The 26,856-nt window shown below is 44.1% G+C and overlaps 2 protein-coding genes across 2 annotated transcripts; one reads left to right on the top strand and one right to left on the bottom strand.

Annotated features, from left to right (window-relative positions):
- The first annotated feature begins 211 nt into the window (after positions 1-211).
- LOC311047768 (F-box/LRR-repeat protein 14) lies at positions 212-2,953 on the top strand. The gene has a single exon (XM_084060628.1). It carries the CDS (start codon positions 862-864, stop codon positions 2,071-2,073), a length of 1,212 nt encoding a protein of 403 aa, XP_083916754.1. The 5' UTR covers positions 212-861; the 3' UTR covers positions 2,074-2,953.
- Positions 2,954-4,011: 1,058 nt separating this feature from the next.
- On the bottom strand, positions 4,012-26,485 carry LOC311047761 (ELKS/Rab6-interacting/CAST family member 1-like). Its single transcript, XM_084060614.1, has 20 exons — positions 26,323-26,485; positions 24,263-25,082; positions 23,935-24,123; positions 19,698-19,989; positions 19,374-19,501; positions 19,205-19,279; positions 18,729-18,884; positions 18,251-18,418; positions 16,177-16,344; positions 15,882-16,019; positions 14,519-14,659; positions 14,167-14,307; positions 13,793-13,986; positions 13,046-13,181; positions 12,735-12,866; positions 11,750-11,910; positions 11,263-11,410; positions 9,954-10,049; positions 8,308-8,493; positions 4,012-7,253 (listed from the first exon to the last, which is right to left on the bottom strand). Exons 2-20 carry the CDS (start codon positions 24,797-24,799, stop codon positions 7,116-7,118), a joined length of 3,324 nt encoding a protein of 1,107 aa, XP_083916740.1. The 5' UTR covers positions 24,800-25,082; positions 26,323-26,485; the 3' UTR covers positions 4,012-7,115.
- Positions 26,486-26,856: the final 371 nt, after the last annotated feature.

The following is a 26,856-nucleotide window of genomic DNA, read 5'->3' as shown; positions in this document are numbered from 1 at the left end:
ATTGGAAACGGTTTAATTTTCAGTGAATATAGTGCCAGAACACCGAGACTGAAGCTGTTTGAAATGTTTGAATGTTGCCAAAACGGCCACAGGGTCTAAAACCAGTGCCAGATTCAACGGTTGCCTGACGACCAACTAGCCAATCACAGCGCGACGGACCCTCCGACCTATAGGATGTAGCCTACCTTTATTGAATCGTGAAGAGCTGCTGGTGAAAAGGGGGAGCTACTGCTGGCGCTACTGAAAACACTTCTTGGACGCTATAGTTACTATTATAACTGACTTGACCTGAATACCATCATCGATCGTATTGCAGATAGAAGACACGTTGAACGATTGTGGCTTTGAAAATGGATTAACGCAATGGAAGTAGTTCGAAATGACTTGAAGTGATCGGGTCGGTTGCTCTGGGCTGGCTTGGAGGAGGAGGAGGTCCTTTGGCTTTTGAAGCTCGCAAGTTTGGCAACGTAACGGCATTAGCCTAGTTAGCCAGCTTGCTAGCTAAAATATCGCGACCGCCTTTGAGAAGTCGGAATTCCCCACGTTAACCTAGTCATTTATAACGCAGGACTTTGTTACGAAACCTCGCTCTTTGCGGCGTTAGTTGGTCGACGTGCATCGGTAGGTTACGCTACATTGGCATGGGTGTTTTTTTTGTTTTGATTTTTTTGTAATGTTATCGCAGTAAGCTAACTAGCCAAGCTAGCTAGTTAGCCTGCTCGTATGCTAGCTAACGTTAGCTTTCGTTCCCCACCTTAGCCAGCCAAGCAACCCTCGGCAGGACAGTTTTGGCGAGAGCTAGCCACGACAATATCCGTGCTCGCCACCACCACGACGGCAGAGACCACCCCGCCTGCAGCCATGTTTGAAATGGAGACGCACATATCCTGCCTTTTCCCGGAGATTTTGGCTATCATTTTCAGCTATCTCGATGTTAAGGACAAAGGAAGAGTGGCCCAAGTGTGCGCGGCCTGGAGAGACGCGTCCTACCACAAGTCTGTGTGGAGGGGGGTGGAAGCTAAGCTCCATCTGCGGAGAGCCAACCCGTCCCTGTTCCCCAGTCTGCAGACGAGGGGAATCAAAAAAGTTCAGATCCTCAGCCTGAGGCGAAGTCTCAGCTACGTGATACAGGGGATGCCACACATCGAAAGCCTTAACCTATGTGGATGCTTCAACCTCACAGACAACGGACTTGGGCATGCCTTTGTGCAGGACATTCCATCCTTGCGGGTGCTGAATCTTAGCCTCTGCAAACAGATCACGGACTCTAGTTTGGGCCGGATTGCTCAGTATCTGAAAAACCTGGAGGTGCTTGAACTGGGAGGATGCAGCAACATCACAAATACGGGCCTGTTGCTCATTGCCTGGGGCTTGCACAGACTGAAGAGCCTTAACCTGCGCAGCTGCCGGCATGTGTCCGATGTGGGCATCGGTCACCTCTCTGGGATGACCCGGAGTGCCGCGGAGGGCTGCCTGTCCCTGGAGCAGCTGACGTTGCAGGATTGCCAGAAACTGACTGACTTGTCCCTCAAACATGTCTCAAAGGGCCTCAACAAGCTCAAAGTGCTCAACCTCAGCTTTTGCGGGGGTATTTCGGATGCAGGCATGATCCACCTCTCACACATGACCCACTTGTGCAGTCTGAACCTGCGCTCGTGTGACAACATCAGTGACACTGGGATAATGCATCTGGCAATGGGCTCTCTCCAGCTCTCTGGACTGGATGTGTCCTTCTGTGATAAGGTTGGGGACCAGAGCCTAGCTTACATTGCCCAAGGACTGTATCAGCTCAAGTCCCTTTCCCTTTGCTCCTGCCACATAAGCGATGATGGAATTAACAGGATGGTTCGCCAGATGCATGAACTAAAGACCCTCAACATCGGCCAGTGTGTCAGAATCACAGACAAGGGGCTGGAATTGATTGCTGACCACCTGACACAGTTGACAGGGATTGACTTGTATGGTTGTACCAAGATCACCAAGAGGGGCCTGGAGAGGATAACACAACTCCCGTGCCTTAAAGTGTTAAACTTGGGACTATGGCAGATGACCGAGAGTGAGAAAGTTCGGTGAATGCTCTCCTTAAGTGTCATCATTGTTTATAATGTTCACTCATATACTGAGATGGACTGTTTATATATCCATTGTTACCTTTGCCTACTATACTGTGACTAAAATAGGAGAGGGGAATCAACATTAATCACTGGAATATTGGAGTTCTGAGTATTCAGCTTCACTGCAGTATTCCACTCCTTAATCCCATACAGTTTTCATTCTTGTGCTCTCAATTGCTGTACTTACTTTGTATCACCTAGGCCTATGTAAAGTACTCATTAGCTAGCTACCTCACTCATCAACGAAACAGGAGTGCCTACTGCCTTGGAAACTCAAATCACATCACATGTTTCTCTGGGACATTTACCAATGGAGGTTTTGATATTTCAGAAAATATGTCATTGCAAAATAATAGCTAGTCATTTTAACACTTCACAAAAAAGTCTGGAGTACCTTGGATGGACATTTTTGATAGAAAAAGATTTCTTTGGCCGATGTATTTTTGCTTATGTAATAAATATTTTTTGTAATGAATGACTGTTGTCCAAAACATTGTACTTCAAATTGAAGTGAGATGATTGCTTTTCTTTTTACTTTACATATTTTTAGTTGGCTGTCACTTTCTTATTCCTGAGGAAATGCCATATCATATATTACAGTATGCTAATCTCTTATCACAGGCTATTGTCAATGTCAACATGACTTCAACTAAGCATAGTTACCAAGAACAGTTGCCAAGTCTATATGCAATACCTGCTAACAGTACACCGGTCTTCTCTCCTGAGAAGTTTCCAAGGACATAGTATTGGACTGTTTGATTTAAAAAAGCAGTAATTTAAAATTGTTTATATTCATACTGTAGTGATATTTATGAATAAAGATGGCAACTATGTTTCAATATTTTGTGATTCATTTGTCCTATTTGTAAGTAGCAGAACATTTAAGAACTGTGTTTCTTTGGCAGTTTCTTTTACCAGGCAGTTGCAGAAGTTACAGGATATCAGATGCATACCATAGTAGTTCCCCAGATATTTAAATGATTTTATCTGTCAAATTTCTTTCTAGAATAGAACATTTTTTTTAGAACACATCCAATTTCAGTTTATAGATAACCTTTTATCTATATGTTTCTCAGTTATATATACTATGTTGCAATAATTTCAACAAACTCAACTCCACTTTAACCACAGGAATACCTGCAGTTAAATTAGGATTTTTCACTGCAGTTTCTACAGGATTATCCGTTTTAACAAGCTTACAACACATCACGCTTGTAGATGGCTATTACCGGCTATTAGTTATTTTAAGATTAAAGAGTATTTGAAGTGGTCAGACTAGCAATAGAATACTTGTCAAAAGTATCTTACATAAACCCAAACATAATTCTACATATTTGCTAATGGTTCAGGAATCACTGTGCTAGTGTGATGGAGCTACTTTCACACTGTTTAACATATCGCAGATTAGGACTTTGCCTGACAAAATGTTCAGTTGTGAGATTTTATTTGGCTTTAATCCATGTGATAAAGAACATTATATGGGATCAAATGTCAAAAAGAAACCTTGATTTTGCAAACTAGTGGAAGTGGCAGACCAGAACATGTAAGGCTGTCTGGTCAGGGTGATAATACCTATTTTATTTGTGCAGATTAGAACATCCATTGCACATGACATGCTCCATCCAGCTCTAGGAACTGTAAATACAGTGGTCACCTCAAGTTATGCATAAGCAATTATCTCTTTAGAAAGCATAATAGATTTAAATGAGACTATGATATTCAGTAATTTTCTAATGTTAACATTCAACATTGGGTGCTTGTTTTTGATCAGGCGTAGAACTTGTATGCATTGTTTTGAATACTTGGGTTGAGATTATAAGAACAGTAACCAACTTCTCATTTGTGCCCCAACATATATGCAGTATGCACATATTAAAAATAATCATTCAAAACTGATAGGATATATTTATTTACATACATACAAAATGCAAATACTCACAAACATCTGTTTTGCTTTCTTTTTACACAGTTTGTTTCTTATTAACACAGACAGAAGGCAGTACATTTCTTTTACAAATGCAAAAGAAAAGTAAGAAATATGATTACAGTGAACATGATAGAAGCCCCTTAATCAGCTCTGTGCTCCTGAATGAAGAATTGAAAGGAACGATTAAGAACAGATGACAAGACATTAAGGCAAGGGCAGGGATACACAGGCCAAAATAAGGGAACTAAACACTTTGAAAATCCATCCTTTCTAGTGAAAGATTAGTGATTAAAAAGAATGGACTAGAGAAAGATGCGATCTCTACTCCAACAAGGTGACAAACTGTGGAGGCCAGATGAGAATGCAAAAGACAGCTTCTAACTTAGGTCCTTCTGGGTATGACACTTGACACTGAAAGTATATATACATAAGCGTATTAATCTTCATGGTTTTATTTATGAATGTCCAGTTACCAGCTACTGTATTTTGGTCATTCAATAATGACACAAATTCCAAACAGATTTGCAAGTATTTCCTAGTGAGCAAGTAGTTTGTGTACAAAACAAAAACAAAAGTATAATCTGCTTTGAGAGACCCATATGGTTGTAAGCAAATTTAAAATGTAATGTTCTTTAACAGCAGGTTACTACTGATTAGAGGACCATGGCCGGAGACTTCTTTTTCTCTGCATGAAAAAGAGCAAACATTTTTGTAATGGCATCACCCACACGAACACACCAACAAAATACTTGAAATGTTAGGGGGAGGGGTAAACAAACCAAAAAAACCATTAGGATTTCAGAATAATACATTTACATCACTATGTGGTGGACTTATATAAAAATTACTATTAGAAATAAACACAAGTGAAGTACTCTCCCATCACACAGTCACGGTTTGAAAACATTTGTAATTCACACATTATTTTGACACTTGAAAAAAGTTTGCTTTTTTGACACATTTCATCCCTCAGTTTTTTTTCTCCTTTGCGCTGAGGACACAAACTTGACGGCCATTTTGTTCAGAGCAGCGTGCTCCCCAAAATTCTGTGCAAACATTCAATGCATATCCATATGGTAAACATCATAATTTCTTTTATATATATGTATATATATATATATATATATTTATCTCTATCTATAGAACATGACTTTCCGCAAGTTATGGCAGTACTGTCACACACACATTTTGTCTTCAAGACAAAATTAGACACAAAAGACAACTGCACTGCTTTTAACTTCTCAGAATATTTTTTAAAGAATGCACGACATCTTCCACTAGTTACCTTTATTGAGTCATTGTATGTGTTATTATTTGTCGAGTTATTTACAAACTGATCTAAAAAGTCAAAATCCACTGAAAAGTGACTCTTCCTTTGAATGTGATGCAATATCATATTAATCAAAAACCTCAGCCCTGAAAATGTAAAAAAAAATACAAGAAAGGGGCATCACTTGCATTTTCTTGTCAGTGATTCATTCAAAAGCAAAATAATGTTTATGTGGGCTTTAAGTAACATCTATAGAAACTTTGGATGAGACTGGATGGTCAATAGGTCAGATTGAAAATTCTTACATCATGCCTTAGCACCAATAGTACAGAGGACTAAATATCCCCAACATTAGGTCCAGTACTGATCTCTGTGCATGCTCCAAGGCCACTAGAACGTTCTGAAAAGAATTAACATTGCATACCTCATAAACAAGTAAACATTGTGTGCAAACCATCAAAAAAGAAAATCAACCGTTCACCAAGATTAAGCTCTTCTCTCTCTCGCTCCCTCTCTCATCCTAAATTGAGAACTATTCGTGTGAAACTACAAGCTTCCCACATTAAATATTGACCCAAACGGGAGAATTATGTCAAAGTTCAGGCTAGGATTCACTGCCAGAAATCCTGTACAAACCCCCATTTTATGCCTGTAACCCAACCGCAGAAAATGCAATGAAACTCACCTAGAGCCAAATAATCCTGACAGATCCACAACTCTAAGCTGTGAAAGGAAATATTAGAACATGCACCCTTCCTTTTTTGGTTTAAAGCAGTGACTTCCACCCGTTGCGGTTATTTCTAGCCAGTCTCAATCTACCAGCAAGAAGAAACAACTTGGCAATAATACAGCCATTGGGTCCCCTACCCACTACATTGGAAACACTGGCAAAAGAAAACATAATACAAAAATGTATCTACAGTACATGCCTCCACACTCACCCACTGGAGCATTTCTCCCTTCCTGTCTGCTCAGAAAGCAGAAGTTTCCCACATTCCACCCAGACAGAAAGTGCTTTCCTGCCCCAAATAAGGACTGCAACTGACCCAGTTTTTTTGTTTTCCTTCTTGAACTCAACCAGTTTGTCAGAAGAAGTTAAGGACCACAGAAACACAAACACAGAACACGTTTTTTGCTGGACCTGAAGGCTAGTAATATCTACTCTAAATGAAGCACTACACTAGAGCCCGACCGATTCCAGATTTTTGGGTCCGATGCTGCTCCCGACTTTGGAGAGTCGTAAAAAACACTGATTACCAGTTTTGACTGATATTTTGTTAAAAAGTGTAACATTATCGAATCAATCAGAAAAACCTAGATTTGATTACCATTTCAGAATATGACATTTATATGGAAAAAAAACTAAAAACAATAGACACGAATAACATTTTTGTTAAACAGCTGATCTACAAGCTCACAATGCATTGACAGATATTGTGAGCTTGTAGATCTGCTATCTTTGAAAACTTTTGAAAATGTTTGGCTATAGTGACATGCCCAAAATAGGGACACCAGGTTAAAAGTGGTTAAAAATCGGGACGCATCGGCTGCATAATTGAAAATACTGATGTCCAAAAAGTCAGAATGGCCGATATATCAGCTAAACCGATACATCGGTCTGGCTCTACACTAAACAGTGTAGACATACGATACATGGGGCAGAAAAGTACTTATGCCATGAGAGACCCTCCCATGGTAGTAGGGAAGCACCCCACCACATGTGGAGGGGTTTGAAGACGGGTGGGTGGGTTGATCGGAACATGGGGCTGGTGTTTTTTTATTTCTTTTTATCAGAGGTCGGACATCAGCATGACTCCTCCAGGGCGTTGACCACCTGCTCCAGGATATCGGGGCAGTAGTCTGCGATCTGCTGCAGTACAGAGTTGGCATACTCCTGCAGCTCCCCACTCTCCCTCTCACACACCTCCAGCTCACGCTCCAGCTAGGAGAGGGCAGAGAGTGTGTCAGTTCAGAGCTGTGATGTTAACGGTTTCACCCACAAACGCGCACCTCTAGGTATCCACGTCATATGGGTCCGATCCCGAGTCCTGAACCGCTAATTACCGACGTTTTGACCGATGCTTTGTCAAAAACAGTGCCATTATTTAAGTTTTTGTTTGAGAGCATCTAATATACGCAAAATCTGAACCTCAGGACTACAAATACCATCATAGAGTGGATTGATTTGAAAAGTCTAACCAAAAATAGTCCCTGTAGAAAAGATCGATTGCCTTATTCGGGTAAGTGTTTCAGGTAAGTTCAGCAACGCTTTGATAATTTGGACAAAATGTAAAAAAAGAAATAAAATGTAAAAGTTAAAAACAAAGCTATTAACAGGAAAATTGTCTATATTTGTGCAATTCTGTTGTTAAGCCGTGATGCCCCCTCAGAACAACTTCCGGGTCCAAAAGTGTATTTTGCAAATATGTGCAGTGCTGTGTCCCTCGCTGTTTTAACAGATCTGAGACTAAAATAACGACTAAAGTGTCATTCTGCCGCTTTCCTGGCAACGACAAAGAGAAGAGGAAATAGTCATTTTATATATATCTATATATAAATACATATAAAAAATAAACATAATAATATTAATAATAATAAATAAATATATAGATTAGCCTACTTTTTACTGTATATGATATTAGCATTAAGACCCTTTTTAACCCTCAATGGTTCATTTTTGAAAAAAGAGGTTATTGTAAAAAGATTTACAGGGTTCCCACATATTTGTTTACAATGAAGCATGGACGGCGCTGGTGCCTTTTGGACCCGGAAGTGACGTCGGACTACAAAGACATGTATTGATTGAACCTTTCGAACATTTACATATGACAGTCCATACAGAAATTGTAGCATTTAACAGGTATATTTAAAAGGTTTTGCCAATGTCATGCACCACTAACCTATGTGTGTGTGTGTGTGTGTGTGTGTGTGTGTGTGTGTGTGTGAGAGAGAGAGAGAGAGAGTGAGAGAGAGACAGACAGAGAGAGCTCCAATACCTGTTCAAGAGTCATCTTCTGAAGTTCTTCCTCCCAGGCTGGGGGCTCGCTGTGGTGATAGTGAGAGGGTGGAGTCAGCTGGCTGAGGATGCTGGGGTCACGGTCGTGGCAGAGGTCTGTCAGGTGGGCGATGTAGAGCTTGAGCTTACTGCGGTTCTGGGACAGGGCTAGAAGAGGGGGGATCATCTGCGGGTTCGGAGGGGTGGGTGAGAATGGATGGAGTGGCGGAGAAGGAGAGAGAGCAAAGGGAAGTGAGAATCAGAGTAAGGATTAGGAAGTCGAAAATAAGGAAATAAGGGATTAAGATGAAAATCGAGCACCAGGTCCAACTTACAGAAAAACACAAACATCTGATCATATTCAACACAACTGAAATGGTATTCACATCACAAAAACAAAGCAGCAGCATCGGCATGCACGGACGGACAGTCTCTGGCCTCAACCCCATCCTACTTAAACTGACCTTTCACAAATACAACTTCTGAATTATGTTGTCAATTAGCACATTGCTGTAAAAATAAACAATTACAGAGTTATACGAGTGATAAAAGAGTGTTATAGATAGAGGCTATTTTGCATAGATATGAATATAGGTATGCCTTGAGATTTTGACTTGGGCCTTGGGCACAAAATGTTTGAAACCCACTGATCTATACCGTGTCAGTAGTGCTTTTGCAGAGACACACCGAGCCGGGCACAAAGTCATCTCACTCTGAACTTGTGGGTGCACACTGCACAGACAACCTCCAATGATCCCTTCCACACCAGCCATTAACCACTTGAACCCCAGCATGCCTATTCATGGCCGTACTTTTGACGAAAATAGCTGATCTACAAATTCACAACGCATCACAACACGATGAGTTGTGAGCTTGTAGGTTATTTTCAGCAAAGGGATTCCATGAAGAGGGCTACGTATATTAGTGGATCTAGGATAGAACCCTGGGGGACTCCGGTCAAATAAGTATAGGGTTTTAAAAACGGCAATCAGGTTAAAACAGTGTTAAGGCACTAGACAAGTAGTGGTGCATGATTTAACGTCCTTGATGGCTGCGCTTTGCTCTCACAGAAATTCCAAATGAACACACAAGCACGATACCAACGACATCATCCCACATCCAACACAAACACACCCAAAACACGACAGCAAAACAAACACAAATGAATGGAAGGATGAGTAGGCATGCCGTGGACGAAACAATGAAGGATGGTTTGACGAATCTGGCTGTCATACGTGCTCACCCTTACGAACAAAACGGCTGAGAGAGAGAGAGGGGGCAGGCAAAAGCTTGGCTATGCCCAAATACCCTCCTCATCATCCTGTTGGGCACAGGTGAGGCCAGTCGCAGCATCAGGAAGGAACATGTGGTTAGTGTGCATACAACACCAAGAGTAAGACAAGAACAAACAGCTTCAAAACGTAGACTTGTATCTGTTAGAGAGGAGATTGCGGTTCACCTGTGTTAAGACAAAGACCCTACTTCAAAAGACTGAAAACTAATACAAAAATATAAATTAGTCCTAAGTTGTTATCATGTTAATTACTAGTCACCTATGTGACAGAAGTTATTGGAAATCGGACAGAAGCTTGTTATAGTGAGTTCAAATCCATCCAAGCAACATGGACAGAAAGAGTGAAAAGCTACCTGATCAGGAGAGGGCTTGTGATTGGTCTGGTCGGGGGCGGTCTTCAGGTGGTCATCCTCGTAGTTATCGGCCATCAGCTTCATGCGGTTCTGAGTCTGGAGGGGAGAAGAGGAAAACGGAGAAGAAACCGAAGACATCAGTGACTGAGTCTGGATGAAAAGGGTTTTAAGATGAATAACAGCCTTTGAACTGGAAGATCACAGTGGATTAAACAGTGTCACTGTCATTTCCTTTCACAGTCAAAGGTGAGCGTGAAATGCATTATTCAAAACATCTTGAAAGCACATGCAGAAAAACACATCCTCGTCACAACAGTCAGGCCATTTGAGGATGTAAATAGTCTCTCCCCTGACACACAGTCTGGTTTTATGTAGACCATAATGCCTAGCAGCTCTGCTCTGCATAATAATGTTTCCATGTCTGTTTTCTCTTTTTAAGGAAAGTGGCAAATACTACTCATTTAAGCCCCATATACACTTCGTCGTAGGACGGATAAAACGGATGAAACTAAAAGTTTGGGTGTTTTGGGGGGAAAATGTTTGCAATTTTAGGGATGCCAGGGTTAATGTGGTTAATGTGTTGCAAAAACTTTAAAGGATCCCTGGCTAATGAGCCAAATATGCCTTAATACATTATAATTGCTCTCTATAACTAAAATACATTACATTACATACATTACAATGGATTTTTGGAACAACTTAAATATTTTATATATTTTAGAAACAGTATATTTTTTACTCAAGAGGCGGGGCAATGCCCGTCGCAAGTTGATGATGTCATTTGTCCATGTGTGGTCTAGCCCTATGGAATTTATGGAATGCATGTGCAAACAAAAAAAATATATATTGATTTGATGCTCATATTAACCTTAGGAAGTATTAAGGTGTTTTTTATTTTCACATGCATGCCAAAAAATTCATAGGGCGAGACCACACATGGACAAGTCACATCATCAACTTGCGATGGGCATTGCCCCTATTGAGTGAAAGATGAACTATTTCTAAAATAAAAAAAATATTTAAGATATTTATACATTAAATTATAATGTATTAAGTCATATATTTGGCTTATTAGCCAGGGATCCTTTTGAACAAGATACACAATATGTTCACAAAACAGTACAGAACTAGATGGTGACGAGTGTTTTTGTAACGTTTTTTGGGGGGGGGAGGGGGGAGGGGGGGGGGCGATAAACAAACCTTGTAATGTATTATTAATGTGCCACTCAACCGGAACCTGTTAGACAGACTTCTGTTGCTAGGCACTATGGTTTTATGTAGAAGCAGCAAATAAAGAGCCCCTCCTCACCTGCTGTTTAAGCTGCTGCACCAGCCGGTCCTTCTCTCTCTTCAACAAGGCCACCTCATCCTGGGTCTTCTTCTTCTTGGAGGAGGACAGCTCCAGCAGAGCAATGTTGGCGTCTTTCTCACTGATGGCAGCCAACAGCGCCTCCTGCCTGTGAGGAGAGCACAGAACAAATGCACACATGCATGGCATTTAACGACACAGGTACTGTAAAGAGCTCATTTATTATTGACAAGGCGACGAGCGCCCTGGAAACCAAACGGGGGAGCGCCGGAATTGGCTGACATTTCAGAACCGGCAGGGGAGCAAATCAATGGGCTGCATCTTCTTTGAACAGATGTGCTGGAAAATCCCCAGAACTAAATGGACCCGTTTGGGTCAATTCTTACACTCCAAGTTAACACTCTCAAGAGTTAAATGAAAACTGAGGATTTTAATGTGTGTGTTCTAGGAGAGAAAGAGAGAGGGAGAGATTGTGTGCGTCTCTTACTTCATCTCCAGGACCTCCTCCAGGTGTTTTCTCCGCTCCGCCCTCAGGGTGGTGAGGTGGGACTCCTTCTCACACAGAGACTGCTGGGTGGAGGCCAGCTTGGCCCTCATGGATTCTAGCTCCTGCTTCACCTTCTCCATAGCCCCCAACAGCTCCTCCATCTGGACAAACACGCAAGTGCGCACACACACGCCCACACACAAACACAAAATAGAGAGTAAAAAGAGATGAGCTGAATGAATCTGAGAAGAATGCAGCATTGACCATCGAATGCGTTTACTGACTGCCGGGGAGTTAAAGTTAAATTGACATAAGGACTATTGGGGAAGAGCGGGGGCGGCTCTGACACAGGTAGCAAGACGTACAAAAAAAATGTAGAATTGAATTTTATCATTTATTTTTTATTTACCTGGTATTTACTTCAAAGAGCACAACACTGCTTCTAATCTATACATGAGTGGTGTGCCACGATTTAAATTTAATGACCAAAGGAGCGGGTGAATAATTAATGGAATATATTGGAAGAGTTGAGAGTTTACACGCATAATAAATGTTGTTTATTTTTATAAAGTAAACAGCAGGTAAATATGGCAGCACTTAAAGGGGTTTTGTTTTTGTTTTTTTGATCACAGATGGGGAAGGCGGGGGGTCAAACACAATGAGGAGGTGGTAACCTGGGCTCGTACCTTGGACCACTTTAAGTGGGCGTGGATGGACTCATGCATTGGTTTGAGTGAGTGCTTCTGAGAGGCAGTGTGTAGCAGAGAGAGAGAGAAAAAGAAAGTGACAAGATACAAAAAACTAAAGCTGAGAAAGCCGGGAAAGAGAGAGTAAGCGAAGAAAGAAAGGATGAGAAATCACACGGTGGCAAACCGAGATGATGAGAAGGAAGAAAGAATTTAGAGAATCTTGGCACGTGAATGTAAACGTGTGTGTTGTCCATTTGTGTCTGTCTGTCTTGGGATCGGCTTCAAGAGGCACATACCTGTCTTTCCTGGAGTGACCTTGCTGCCTCCTCCTGTGCCAGCACCATCTCCCTCTCGGCCGTGATCTGCACGCTCTCTCTCAGAGCCTCCTCCAACTCCTCGATACGTTCCGACTTCTGACGCATGTTGTCCTAAAAATATAAAGAAAAAGTTATATAAGGACAGGAAGGAAGGAAGGACGGACGGACGGACGGACTGAAAGACTGTCAAAAGATGTACTGGATGCGGGTGTGCTGTCAAATGTGAGGTGAGCACCATCGCAGGATCCTTACCAGCTAAGAACTGAGCCCCCACACACACGCCTCCTCACCTTGACTTGTTGAGAGTTCTCGGACATATTGTCCTCTCTTTTCCTGGCCTCCTCCATCAGCCGGGCGTTCCTGCTCTTCTCCACCTGCTCCTTGTGTTTCAGGGATGCCACCTTCTTCGACTGGTCCTTCATCTGCCTGCAGTCGCACCAACAGGGGTAACAGGAGTACAGCATTAAACCAGAGAGGTGCCGGAGAGGGGCTCAACTTACGAGCCCCCACTATCGGTCACACAGGTCCCACTAAGAGTCAGTCTCTCAGAGTGGAGACGAGAGAGAGAATAGTGAGTGGAGGAATTAAAACGGAGTGAGAGACATGGTAGGGAGGACGAGGCAGGCGGAGGTTTATAGCTCATGATACGATGCAGAGGAGAGGTGATGGAGGATGCGAAAGGAAGGAAAAGGTAGTGAAGGAATGCAGCAACATGAGGGATTTGTACTCTGGAGACACAAAGGTCATAGAAAGAAATAGGGAGAGAGAAAGAGAGAGCATAAAGTACTAACCTGGAGGCCAGACTGTTGAGGTGATAGATTTCCAAGTGCAAAGACAAGAAAGGAGGAGAGAGAAACAGATTCAGACACAAAGGAAAGCGAGGAGACAAAAAAAGACAAGGAGAGGAGAAGAGAGGAGAACAGATGTCACAGGTCTACTGGAGGCGTCTCTGCTCACAGCGGCACATGACATACACGTGTAAGTGTACATCCAAACGCAGGGAGGGGCGCTGTATACACTCAAACCAACACACGTACTTCTCAAGCTCGCCGATCTTCTTGTCTTTGTCATTCTTCTCATTCTCCATCTCACGGAGGATCTCCAGCAGGCGGTCCACCTCAGCCTGAGCCTTCCCAGAGTCCTCCTTGTGACGAGCCACCTCCTGCTCCAGAGTGGCAATGCGCTCTGCCAGCTCTGTGTTGGCCTGGGCCTCCAGGGTTGCATTCTGAGCCTGACGAAGACCAGACACCAGTGAGTTTAGCAAGCAGCCGAATCCAGACATTAGCAGATGAGGGATCAGAATCAGATGGGACAAAAAAATGTAATCCTCAATAATTGTCACACCCGTTTCTGTCTAATATCAAACACGTATTTAGGAGAATAAGAATTTCCTGACTTGTAAACGTCTTACCCTCTTGACTTGGTTCTCCAGTTTGAGACACTCCTCCTTCTTCTGCTCCAAGGTGATCTCTAGACTCTTCAATTTGGAGTCTTTCTTCAGGCCTGAGGAGGCTAGTGACGAGGCGTGCTCCTTGAGGTCCAACAGAGAGGTCTGGACACGGACAGACAAACACAGAATGAACCAAGAACGAGACTTGAAAATAGATTGAAAATGAATCACATGTGTACAACGCAATGTGTAGGTATGCAGCATGACTCAGAAAAAAACTGTTGGGACTGAGGAAATAAAACTTTATTTCTGACACTGGCTATATAAATAGGATCCCATTGGATGATTGTGTGTTTCTGCACATGTATCTCACCTCTCTGTCTGACAGGTCTCCCTGAACTAAGCTCAGCCTCTCCTTCAGCTCCTTCAGTTCTTTCTTGCTGCAGTCAATCTCCTCCGACTTCTCGCGATCGTCTCTGTCTCGCTGGTCCTTCAAACGCTCAATGATGCGCTCCTAATAGAGAGAGAAAAAGACACGGAGGAGGAAACGATTAAACACGCCGTCACCGCAAATGTGAGAGTAACTAACCTCCCTCCAGGACATCTCACAACAAACAGTACATAGCCAAGGATGAGCAGATCATCAACACTCACCACCCTCCCCAGCCACAACCTGATCACTGTTCACCAATGTATAAAAAAATAACGTAAACACTAAGGAACAGCTTCCACGGCCAAGCCGGGCTGCTAAACAAACTGCTGAAAAATCATGGCGCATAGGCACTGAGCCCTGTCACCATTGCAGTCTTCTCCACACAGGCTGTCACATTGGCACTATCACTTTATTTATATGGTGAACACACTCCTTTTCCATCTAAGTGATGTCTCTTACTTGCACAAGAGACTGAGGTTCTCTGCCTTATGTCCATTTAATTGTTTAAGTAAAACACCTTATGTATATTAGATATTTTGTTATTTGACGTTTCTTATTATCTTTTGAACTGTAATTAGTGGAAGGCTTGTATAGAAAATAATTTCACCCACTCTTTTACTCTTGTGTACTTGAAGCTAAAGAAGTTGAACTATGCCTGCCTCACTGTCACATACGTATGTTTGCCCCTTCTGCCTGCAATAGGTTGCACAATAACGTAAAACTTGAGTAATTTAAGTTAGTAACATAATTAATCAATGTTTTTAAATCCAACACAAAAGAATTGGAGGATGGATTTGTGCTGTTGATCTACCTTGAAAAAGAGATTTAGTTTATTAAATGTCTTTGTCAAATGTATCCTCCTTTTTCCCCTATTTAGTCATTATGCCAATTTCCTGATTTCCCCACACACATGAAATTCCCTGCAGATTATTTTCACCTGCCAGTGAGGACTTTCAACAGGAGGACATAGCGCGTTCCTCTGCATGCGCTATTCTTCAGAGTTAAACAACACCCGTGCTGACAGGCGCTTTTGACCAACCCATAGGAGTTCCTAGTGCAGCGACAAAGCCCTCCCCAATCGTCTTCCCTCCTGCAAACACAGCTAATTATAACGTCCAGCCAAGCCGGATGCACCGCAGAGGATTCAAACCCCTAGTCTCTACAATGGTGGGCTAGAATGTTACCCCTGCTCCACCCGAGCGCCCCAAAAAGAGATGAGACGTACCTGGTTAAATAAAGGCTTATTAAAAATAAAATGTACATGCACACACACTCAGTCAAGCACTCACACGCACACACACACCTTCTCTGCGAGGGACTCCTCCAGTGTGGTCAGAGCGGTGTCTGTGTTGGACGTGTCCGTCTGCAGAGATTTGACTCTCTCTTTCAGGTTGCTCATCTGCTTCTCCTTGTCTCTCAACTGCTCCTGGAGGTTCTCTATCTGGAGAGACCAAAACAGCAGCACAGAGCCTCCGTCAGACATCAAATACAGCTTGATGGATGTCTGGATGACTTTATGTAATAAACGCACCACGAGATCCCACTGAAAACAATTACTGAAAAACACTGAGTCGCTGGTTTGAATCCGTCTGCCTCACCTTCTTCTGGAGCACGTTCACCTTGCGCTCCTTGACCTCCAGCATGTCCTTGAGATCATGGATCTCTCCGTTGAGCGTGCCTTTCTCCTCAGACATCTCCTGGATCTGCTTGCTCTTCTTGTTCAGAGTGGCCTCCTTCTCCTCCAAGCGCAGACGCAGGGCGTCCACCTGGCCAGGAGAGGCAGAGAGCATTAGCTGAGAAGGGCCCAAAAAAGCCTGGGATAATGGTTTGATGTGCATGGTCTAGGGCTGCAACTATCGATTATTTTCTTAGCGATTATTCTATCTATGACATTTTCGATAACTTAGTCTCCCTGCTCTCTCTCTCTCGATTTGGCACAATTTTTTACCTGAAGGTCAAATTTGAATTCTCTATTAGCTCAGTGGTAAAAATGCCAACACTTGCATAGGAGACCCGGTTTAAATCCGGGGTAGAACAGTGCAGCTTTAAGTCTTTATTTATTTTTTTACATTTAGGGCCATTCCCACCCTATCCCTCCTATTCCTCCGCTGCAACGACATCAAAATAAAGAACTGGGTCTATGATAGGAATGTTAAATGATTAATCACTCACTGTAAGGATTTGAACAGTCAAAAATAGATTAACCTGTAGTGGCTTGATGCAGACTGTAAATAAGTAATAGAATTCAAACACCTTGTAAGCACTCAAGTATTGATTATTTCCCCTTGAAGATAGTAATGTCTGTAGGTGATGACATGTTATGGATGGGCCTGCGTAGTTGTTTTAGCATGGATAGGGTCCATGTTTTGCTAACCAGTTCATGGCTTACTCTCAATTAACACATCGGGTGCCAAACGTGGTCTGAACCGTGTTTTCAGTCTTTTTCGTTTTTTTCCACACGGGGGGGGGGGCTGGAGCAGCTCTGGAATCACCTGTGGTGATTCTGAGAAGGAAAGGACAGATGGATCACCGTGCCAAAAAACATGGCTCCCATCCGCTTCCGTTCCATCTCCTTCTCTAAAACCCCTATATCTCCGAAACATTTTACACTGGGGAAAACGACTCATTTTGTATGCACGATCGCTCCGCCATTGTTACTCGCCTGAGAGATGTTATCGTTCCAGGGGTTAGCCAGGACCATCGGGCAAAATGGAGGCATGCTTTTTTTTCACATGGAATGCACGTCGTGGAGTCTACAGTTTAAACAGTGCTGCGCAGCTCAACGGTGAGATTTCGGCACCGAACGTAATCTGTTATTATAAAATGCTGGCATCCAATGTGTTAAGAACGCTTCTGTCATTTTTATTTAGTCCCGCAAACACTATAACGGCTTACATTGAGGGATATCAGTAGTATTATGTTCTTGTATGTCTCCACCGGCCAAAATGTGACCTAGCATGCTTTGCAAGCTGGTAAAAATCAGACCAACTTGATGACATGACTATAGAGATAATGTGTGCCGATTTGCGTGATGTTTGGACAAAAACTAGTAATAGCAAAACATTTTTTTAGCAAAAATCGGCCTCCTGGTGGCGCTATAACAGGCCAATGTGAAGTTTCACACTGCTCGGTCCAACAGAGCCGAAGATAAGCTGTCCACAGACAAACGGACGAACACACACACAAGGACAGACGGCCGGACAGGGGCGAAAACATAGGTCCGGCGACACCTTCGGCCTGGCGGAAACAATAATGACATTTTCCGATATCATGCACCCCTAAAAAAAAGCGTTCATCCATTATAAAGGAAGAAATAGGCTTATGGCATGCTGACTCAACAATAACAATTCTTGACATACTGGGAATTCCACACTATCAATCTAGAGGTGTGGGAGTACTGACATGGAATGTCCTACACCCGCCCCAAATAACTAATTTGAAGTAATATCAACAACAATCAGGAGGAAGCTGGGGGATCCTTGGTCATCCACACTTCTAGTGAAGCAACTCAGTGGTCAACAGCAGCTCCTAGGTACGAGTGTGTGGGTCTGTGTTACAAATTAACATACCTGGTTGAATATAGGATTACATTTCTCTTTGTTGTTATTTTTTTTATCAAAAACCTAATTCAAAGACTACAAAGTTATGTTATGTGATGCGTTTATGCTGTACCTCAGTCTGTAAGATGGCTGCACGTTGCTCCTTGGCAGTGAGGGATTCTTTGAGGACTTCGATGTGCTGCTTGCTGTCTGAGAACTGATTGGTGAGTGTCTCCAGCTTGGTCTGCAGACCCAGCATCTCTGTATCCTTCCTGGACAGGTCCTGCTTTACCTGCTCCATCTGAACAACCAGAACGTGCAGAGGTGATTGAAGAAAAAGAAAGATTAGTTACCTGGTTTAAACTCTGAGTTTCACATCTATTTACTATTGTGGGGGCGGATATTCTGCCAAAATAGCAGATCTACAAGCTCACGATGCATTGTGAGCTTGTAGATTTTTGAGGAAGAGATTTTGCTGGGGAAAAAGGAGCTGACCAAAATAGAAGCCTGGTACGTAGGGTTTAAGTGGTTAAGTAGGTCTGGAACTCAGAGCACACCGAAGCTTATTGTACAGTACACCAACTAAATTCCATGTTGGCATCGTCCCCAACCTTGTTCTTCATGAACTTGGTGTGGCTGCGGTACACCTCCATCTGCTTCATCTCCTCCTGCCGCTCCTCGCAGCTCAGCAGCCCGTTGGACTTGAGCATCAGCAGCTCCTCCTCCATGTCCCTCAGACTCCTCTCCATGGAGTTGAGCTTAGCGTCCTGAGACAGAGGAACACACTGGATGAGAGGCAGCATGTAGTGTGCAACACAGCTGATAAGGCTGTGGTACAGCCTCTTGGGGTCACAACTCAATGTTAGCATCTGCTTCAATGATATCTGACAATGATGATGATGATAACAATAATAATAATAATCTTAATAATAATCATTTCTCAATATAATGTCACCATAACTAATGGGCATTATAACTAGCTTTTTTATTTGGCGTCCAGGAAGAAGATGTTCACTGTTTTCATTGTTGCAAGTCTGAAACCATTTATAGACATAAAAGTAAATGACTAGAATCAGAAAATCCCCACCTTCATGTCGATGACGGTCTGTAGAGCCTTGGTTTTGGTGGATTCCGGTGTTCCCTCATATCGGCGGTGCAGCTCCTGTTGAGGTAGATGAAGATGAACAGTGTGATGAACAGACGTGAAATATTGTCATGGTAGAGGACAACAAAAAAGTGTTTCTCTGGTTTCTTACCTCTCTCAGAGCCACAGTCTCTCGGTCTCTCTGGTCCAGAAGACTCTCCAGGTGGTGCCGATGCATCTCGGCGTCGGCCAGCCTCCTGGTCCGTTCCTGGTCTTCCTCTGAGAGCTTGGCAGATGGACCTGGAGGGGCAAAGATTACATATATTTTTTTTTTTGAATTACCATGTTAGTTGAATGCATACAGTACATAGGGATATCTTCATTAGGGCATATTCCTTCTAGGAACCTCTGCATGTTAAAAGTCAGCCTGCTTTGGTTCTACATAAAAAAAAGGACCAAACTCATCTTTGTTCATGTGCAAAAAGCACAGACCCACCTTTGCTCTGCAGCATCTCCAGCAGCTTCTTGATGGACTCGTCCCTGGCTCCCAGGGTCTGCTTCTGTGTGTCGATCCTCAGCTCCATCTCCTCCAGGGTCTTTCTCAGGAGGAAGAGCTCTTTGGCCTGCCGCTCGTGCTCACCCTGCAGTCGCCTGAAGTTCTCCTCGGTGGGCTCAGAGGTCAGGGCCAGTTCGCGGCCATGGCTAGAGGGGTCCTGCTGGAGCAGCTGGTTTAGGTCCCTCTGGATCCGCAGCTCGTCCTGGAGGGCCTGCACTGTCATCTGAAGGTGCTGGTGGCAAAGACATTAAAGGAGAAATGTTTCCCCATTTACCGTTTGGAAAGTCCATTCGTTAGTCATCTTGTTTTTTTCTCCATTTTCTCCCCAATTTAGTCCCAATGTGTACTGCGGTCCCTGTTACTGCCAACAACCCCCCCCCCCCCCCCGCCCCACTGTTGGCCTGGGGAGGGTGCCTTCTCCAATACACAGCCAGTTCTTATCATCTGACAGCGAGAAGTTTCACTGGAGGAGGCTCATGCCATTAGGCGTCACTAGAAACCAGCAGGGGTCACTAGAGAGGACGTGATCTAGACAAGGACCAAGGACGTGATCCCTTATGGAAGGCTATTTGAGCAAATAATGTACTAGAAATGCTGTGTTTACACAACAAATGGCCTTCCATAATCCCTCGCCGGCAACCCAGCGCCAACACTGCAAATAGTGTTCATTGGACCACACGGGTTCACCCAATCTTTATTTTGATAAGATACCTAAGAGGTTGGCTAAGGTGATGGGAGCGCATCGTCAATCACGACAAATTCAAAACCACACAGAGATTACGAGAAACCGCCCTTCCCTGTGTTAATGGATCCTGGCAGAATCTTGTGTTACGACTGCACAAAAGTCAACCCCGCATGATTGAGGATTTATTGATGACTTGAAAGGCAAGTGTTGCGGCCATGCCTTGTGGACAGTCTTACATTTCATGCCCGGCGAAATACAAGTGGTGAAACACAATCGGCCTAGTGTACTGTTGCAATGTTTGTGGCATTTGAAGCCACGGGTACTTGGCAGTGACGCCGTGAGACCAACGCATAATGCTGTATTACATTGTCTGGTGTGGATCAGCTGTGGGACGTTTCAGATGGCAGAACAAAGGGAGAAGTCAGTGGCTGCCACCGTTTCGCTCTGTCCGCCTCCTCTTCCTCCAGGCCCCCTCCCTCCATTTCCTTCCTTGTTCATTCTCTCCTGGACTCCTCCTTTCTCCACTCCCGTCCACCTACCGTGCTCGCCCACGCCCTATCTGTTTCTCTCCAGCACTCTCACCTTTCCTATCGCTAACCCTCACTTTCCATCACCCCCCTACCCCTCCCGTCCCCTCCACCCCGTGACTAAGGCTGACTCACTGCTGTGCCTGCACTGATCCTCCCCTCCACCACACACACACACACACACCTCTTCCCTCTCCCTCCTGCCTGCTCCTCGCTCTGGCTCTCTCTCCGCCTGAGGAGAGACAACACAGTGAGGCATTTCAGAGCGAAGAGGCCATAAAGAGAGATGTGATGCACTAACCATAATGATGAACAGATAAGCTTGCGGTGGGTCACAACACAACAACACCACACTGCGCAAGCACAAATAAAAGCCGCAGTCCAGGGACGTCCACGGTGCGAGGAAAACTGTGGTTCAAACAAAAACGTGCACATGCCGCCGTCTCACAATCTCCCAAGTCTCCTTCGCTCGTCTCCATCACACCATCAGTTAATGTCTCCTTTAGACAGCTGGCATAATTTAGCCGCGCTGACGAGCAGCGTTTGCCAAGTTAAAAAGCAATGCTAATTTGCCCGGTATCTGTCCGGCTTTAGCGGGAAACAGAAGATGACAGCCATTTCACAGCAAGGCACATTTGGAGGCTAGGTAACAACAGTCACTTATCACAGAGGATAAGGGGGATCAATGTCTTATAGTGGGGATTTTCTCAAAAGCTGCGTGGCCAGAGTACACATCAGCACTGCCAGCAGAGAGCCATACATGGAATGGCACATACTGTACACAGTCAAATATAGGCTCAGCAAAATTCGCACATACAGGCCCAACACGCAGCGCTCTCATGTGCATATACAAGGACAGACACATGCACGCTCAGTTGGAGGCCGGCTACATGAGGGGGCGGACAGTTACATGGAAGGGGTAATTACCCAGATGCCTCTGTGCATTTGTGTGTGCTCACGCCTGCACTCGAACGCGTGCGGTTGCGTGTGCGTGCGTGGGAGGAGGCCAACATGTGAAACCAGACGTTTTTAAATTAGAGCAACCACTGATTAGCTTTACGCTAGTGGGGCATTACTGGGAATTAGTCCATGTTGTGATTTCTGTGACTCAGCAGGAGCCAACACACCAAATTATACAGATCTACCCATCGACTCCAGTACATTCATTAATGGATTAGACCTCTGGCAGCACATGCAAGGAGAAAACAACGGAAGACTCACATGATTCCCATGATTTTCTCAATATGCTACGGATTCTAAATAGCACAGATCCAATACGTTTCCAGTTGGTCTCTCCTCAAAATCTGGATTCATGTTAAAATTGGTTAAGTAGGCACTTGCATGTATTTGTGTGTGCTCTCAAATACACATACATGAAGAGACATAGAGTGAGAGAGAAGGTGCTGAGCAGGGCATTACCCTAAATGCAGAGCCAGCGTCTCTTTCCCCTGGCTCCTGGAGGCCAGGGAGAGAGAAACAATCATGGGGAAAAAATGGAAACGAGAGGAAGGAGATAGATTAGGCAAGTGTGTGAGAGACAGAAGTAGAAATAGGGCAAGGAGGCACGCGAGTAAAAGTCATACCCTGTGAGTTTTCATAACCTTTCCTACCATTTAAAGAAGTCTCTATGGACTTGGTATAACCCAGCTGACAAGAGACCGGAATCGAAGGGCATCAACTTCTTATTTCATAACTAGCACACAGTGCGACACCTCAATCTCTCACACTTCATCAGTCTCATCTCTCCATCAAAGCCGTGGTTATTATTCTCATTTATTTGAAGTGAGGTGTCCCCAATCTGAAAAGAACTCTTGCACCGTGTTCCTGGAAGAGAGTTCCTTTCTATGGTATGCGTTTACTTTAAATAGGACTTCTATGCACTCATTGCACTGCACACGTAGCATACATGTGTTTTCAATGTGCCAATCGATGTGAAGAAGCTAAATCAGCTAATCTCTGGGGTAGCTAGATTAACCACATGCTCCTTGTGAGTTATGAGGACCCGGGTTCGAATCAGACTCCTGGCGTCATGTCTCACATGCCCCCCCCCCCCCCCCCCACCCTCTCTGCCCTCAGGTTTCCTGTCTCTCTACACTCTCCTATCCAAATAAAGCAGAAAATGCCACACAAAAGAGCTAAAATCTTCATTCAGACCCATGCACACGTGCAAACTTAAAGCATGGGCTTTTTTTAAATGCAAAGTGTGGTTCCCTGAAGCTTGTCATTTACTATGTGATTTATGCCCAAGAGGAATTCCACGCTTCCTTATTCTTAGCAGCAGGTAAACCACTCCACACATACCCAGCTGAGCTTTAAGATCTTCAGCCTCACTATATATCATTTTTTTCATATCCTGGTGGTCACTGCATCCAGCCATTTCTAAAACATACAGAGATGCTAATGCAGTCATTAAACTAACACCCTCTTTGATCTCTTAAGCGTGAGCATATAGCTGCCTAGAAGAGGATTAACTAGATGTTCGAAAGCTCACTCCAACCTATGCAGAGGGAGGGGAGAGAGACACACGGGGAGAGAGAGACACACACACACAGAGAGACACAGAGAGAGAGAGAGAGAGAGAGAGAGAGAGAGAGAGAGAGAGAGAGAGAGAGAGAGAGAGAGAGAGAGAGAGACAGAGAGAGACAGAGACAGAGAGAGAGAGAGAGAGAGAGACAGAGACAGAGAGAGAGAGACAGAGAGAGAGACAAGAGAGAATCCCTTACAGTAAGGTTGGTAAGCTCAACTGCATTATGAAACACAGAAATCGTTGAATAGCATTTTCCACAAGCGTGACCACTACCGACAGGTGATAATAGATTATTTGCGCTGTAATAAACGTGAGCTAAAATAGCGTGAACGGAGGAGCTCTGAGGAATTAACAGATACATATTTACTAAGCTTTGAAGACTTGCTGTGAAGACGCCTACTATGCAACCGCTGGCCTAAAAGGTTTGGCCACACATACCTGTGTTTCATCCTGAATTACACGGTATTGTTCCTTCCACACAGTGATCTTGGAGACCTCGTCTTTTCGAAGTGCTCGCTCCTTCTTCAGCTCGGGGCTCCAGAAGGTCTTGATGGAATTCATGGAGGAGCTGAGCTTGCTCTCCTTCACCTCCACTTCCCGCCGCAACAACTCATTCTCACGCAGAACCTGAGGGATCCAAGATGAATATGTAACATGAAACTAACACTAAAAGTACACACGACAAGGTTCTCCAGCAAAAACATTCTACAAGCAAAACATTCTACAAGCAATGAGGTAAAGCGAGCATAATGGCAGAGTGAGTTACCTCTTTGAGTTGGGCCTGCAGGTCCAATATGGTGTTGTCCCTGGCCTGTCTCAGAGAGTGGGGCACAGTGGACGCCATGTGGTGGTCCCCAAAAGCCAGCGCATCACCTACCATCATGCCCACAGCATTGCTGGGCACTGAAGTGGCAATGTTTGGGGTGCTAGCAGCCACCCCGCCACCGCCGCTGCCCCTCGACCCATACGTCACCCTCTGCCTCCCCATAGTCGTCATTGTCCCGCCACTCTTCGGGATGTGGTCAGTTGCCAAGGCAACCTCGTTGTCGCTCAGGTACATGGGCCCTGAGGTAGCATACGCCGCGTTGAGGGACTGTATGTTCTCCATGGACAGGGTTTTACCCCCCGGCCCTCCGGGGCCGCCTCCGCTGCCTCCTGTGCTGTTGGTGCGACGGTGACCCATCCGTGGCGAGCGGGGCAGGCGAGGGGAGCGGCCGGATCCCTGACTACTGCCGCCCCCTCCCTCTCTCCCTCCACTGTGGTTGGCTTCCCCTCTGCCAACAGAGCGGGCACTGCCGTACATCTTCTGCTAAGTAGAAGAATGGAGCTGACAGCCTCACTGAAAATCTAAGGTCTCACGGGTGCCAATATATTCTCGCCGATTGTGTGACCTCGAGTCTCCCGGCAGCAGTTTTGTGAGAGTGTGTGACGGCGACTCTGGTTCAATTAGAATCAGCGAGCACAATGTTCATGATGTATCGGAGCTCTATCTTCCTCCCCATTCAGTGGCAGGCACAGCTGACTGATGATGATGATGCTCTTCTAACCTGAGCTGTCTTCCGGTTGTCCCAATATACAACACTGATCTGAAAGAGAAGAAGAAATTCAATTTTTAAAATAGAGTCTGTCCTGTATAATGATTGTTTATTTGCTATCAGGAGGACCTATGCTGCGATTCCTGCCCTATTCATTCAGATAGAAAGTCCTGTGTAACAACATAGAGACAACTTGGGTGAATACTGAATATGGGGATGGAACATAAAACAATAAGCATCCCTTTAATAAGGATTACTGACAAATCCTTTACACAAAAACATGTTGAGGCCATAGCAACTTCGTAGTTACTGGCCGGATCTTTAAGCCTTGAATTCAACGGTTCCCAGCTACACAATACAAATCCTGTGTTCATTTATCCATTTGTAACACTGATTAGAGTACAAATGTAACCAAGTGGACCCGCACGGGTCAATTTGGTTACATTTGTACTCTTATCGGTGTTTCAAATGATAGGCCTACATAACGTACATTGCTACACTTTCGGAGTTAAATGAGCACTGAGGATTTATTTTTGCAACAAACCCACCACAGGCTTCTCAGGCATTCAGCTGACTGTCTGCGTGGCCTAGCTAGCGGCGCTACAGCTACAGCTAACACACATTTCACTACTACCGTTACATTACATGGACTCTCAATCGTGCCCGTTTAATAGCATCTCAACGGATCCGTGTACAATAACGATTGCGTTCTTCTATTTTAACATGTGTACATACTGGTACCGCTATAGCTACGGGCTATACGGCCTCTATGGGGAGGGGAAATGGGCATGTCAGTCAGTCCAAGGAAAGATATCCTCCCAGGTTACAAAATTAAGCCTACGATTGTCTTTTAAAAGGCATCTGATGTGTTCAATTTAGATCGGATCAGTATAAAATGCAGCAGAATGGGATAAACAATAAAGTATAGACCATTTCTTTACACGATCCCCACGATAACGTAACGTTATAACGTTAAGCTTTTGCTTTGGAGACACCCAAAGCAAAGCATATCCCATTTTCCTCCTCCTCCTCCTCCACCTCCATTAAAGGGCTGATCATTTTAGGCTACGCTTTTATTCATTCACACATCTCGCATTCCTCGCTGCAGATCGTGTCATTATAGCTTGGAAAGTAGCCAAAAATAAATCGCACAACAGATTTGCGTGTTAACATTATAGCTCACGATAATGGAAGGTTATTCCTTTCAACTGAGTGGTCAGGCAGAATCTTATTTTTTTTTTCGTTCGCTAACACAATAGCCTGTCGTGAAAATAATCACTAAAACAACTACCTTATTATCCTTTGCCCCCGGGTGGACGTCAAAACTGTGTCAATTTTGAATCCTGCGTCAAGTGGAAATCGGCTGCAGAGACGCTCATTTTCTTTAATTCCTCGATATGTGTGTATCTGATTTTCCCATCTTTTGCCAGTAAAAGCAGCGGCTCTGGAGAGCCAGGGCGCTTCAGTGACGTCAAGCCCGTGATGCGCGTTCACGCGGCACTCATCGCCACGCTTGAATTTCACAAGCGCGGTCACGACTGTTGGGGGAAAATGCAGATGGTCAGCAATGACCTGTCCTGTCCTCTGAATATTTAAAATGTTAATCATTGACTATTATTATTGCGAAGAAGTAAGAAACTAAATAGGGTGGCAACTACCGCTCTACTTCTATTCTTAGTTCTATCTCGAAAGTTATGGAAACAAATTGTTTATGAACAGGTTGAAAAGTGTCTTGCTGAAAAAATAACTAATGTACAAATTCCAATCTGGCTTCAGAACATCTCAAGATTCCACTTAGAAATGCCTACCCTATTTGAACGACCAC

The sequence above is a fragment of the Gymnoscopelus microlampas genome (genome assembly GCF_963454915.1).
Source record: "Gymnoscopelus microlampas genome assembly, chromosome: 6".
NCBI classification, from domain to species: Eukaryota; Metazoa; Chordata; class Actinopteri; order Myctophiformes; family Myctophidae; genus Gymnoscopelus; species Gymnoscopelus microlampas.
Note: the sequence above shows the minus strand (reverse complement) of the source record. Positions and strands in the feature narration are given on the sequence as shown.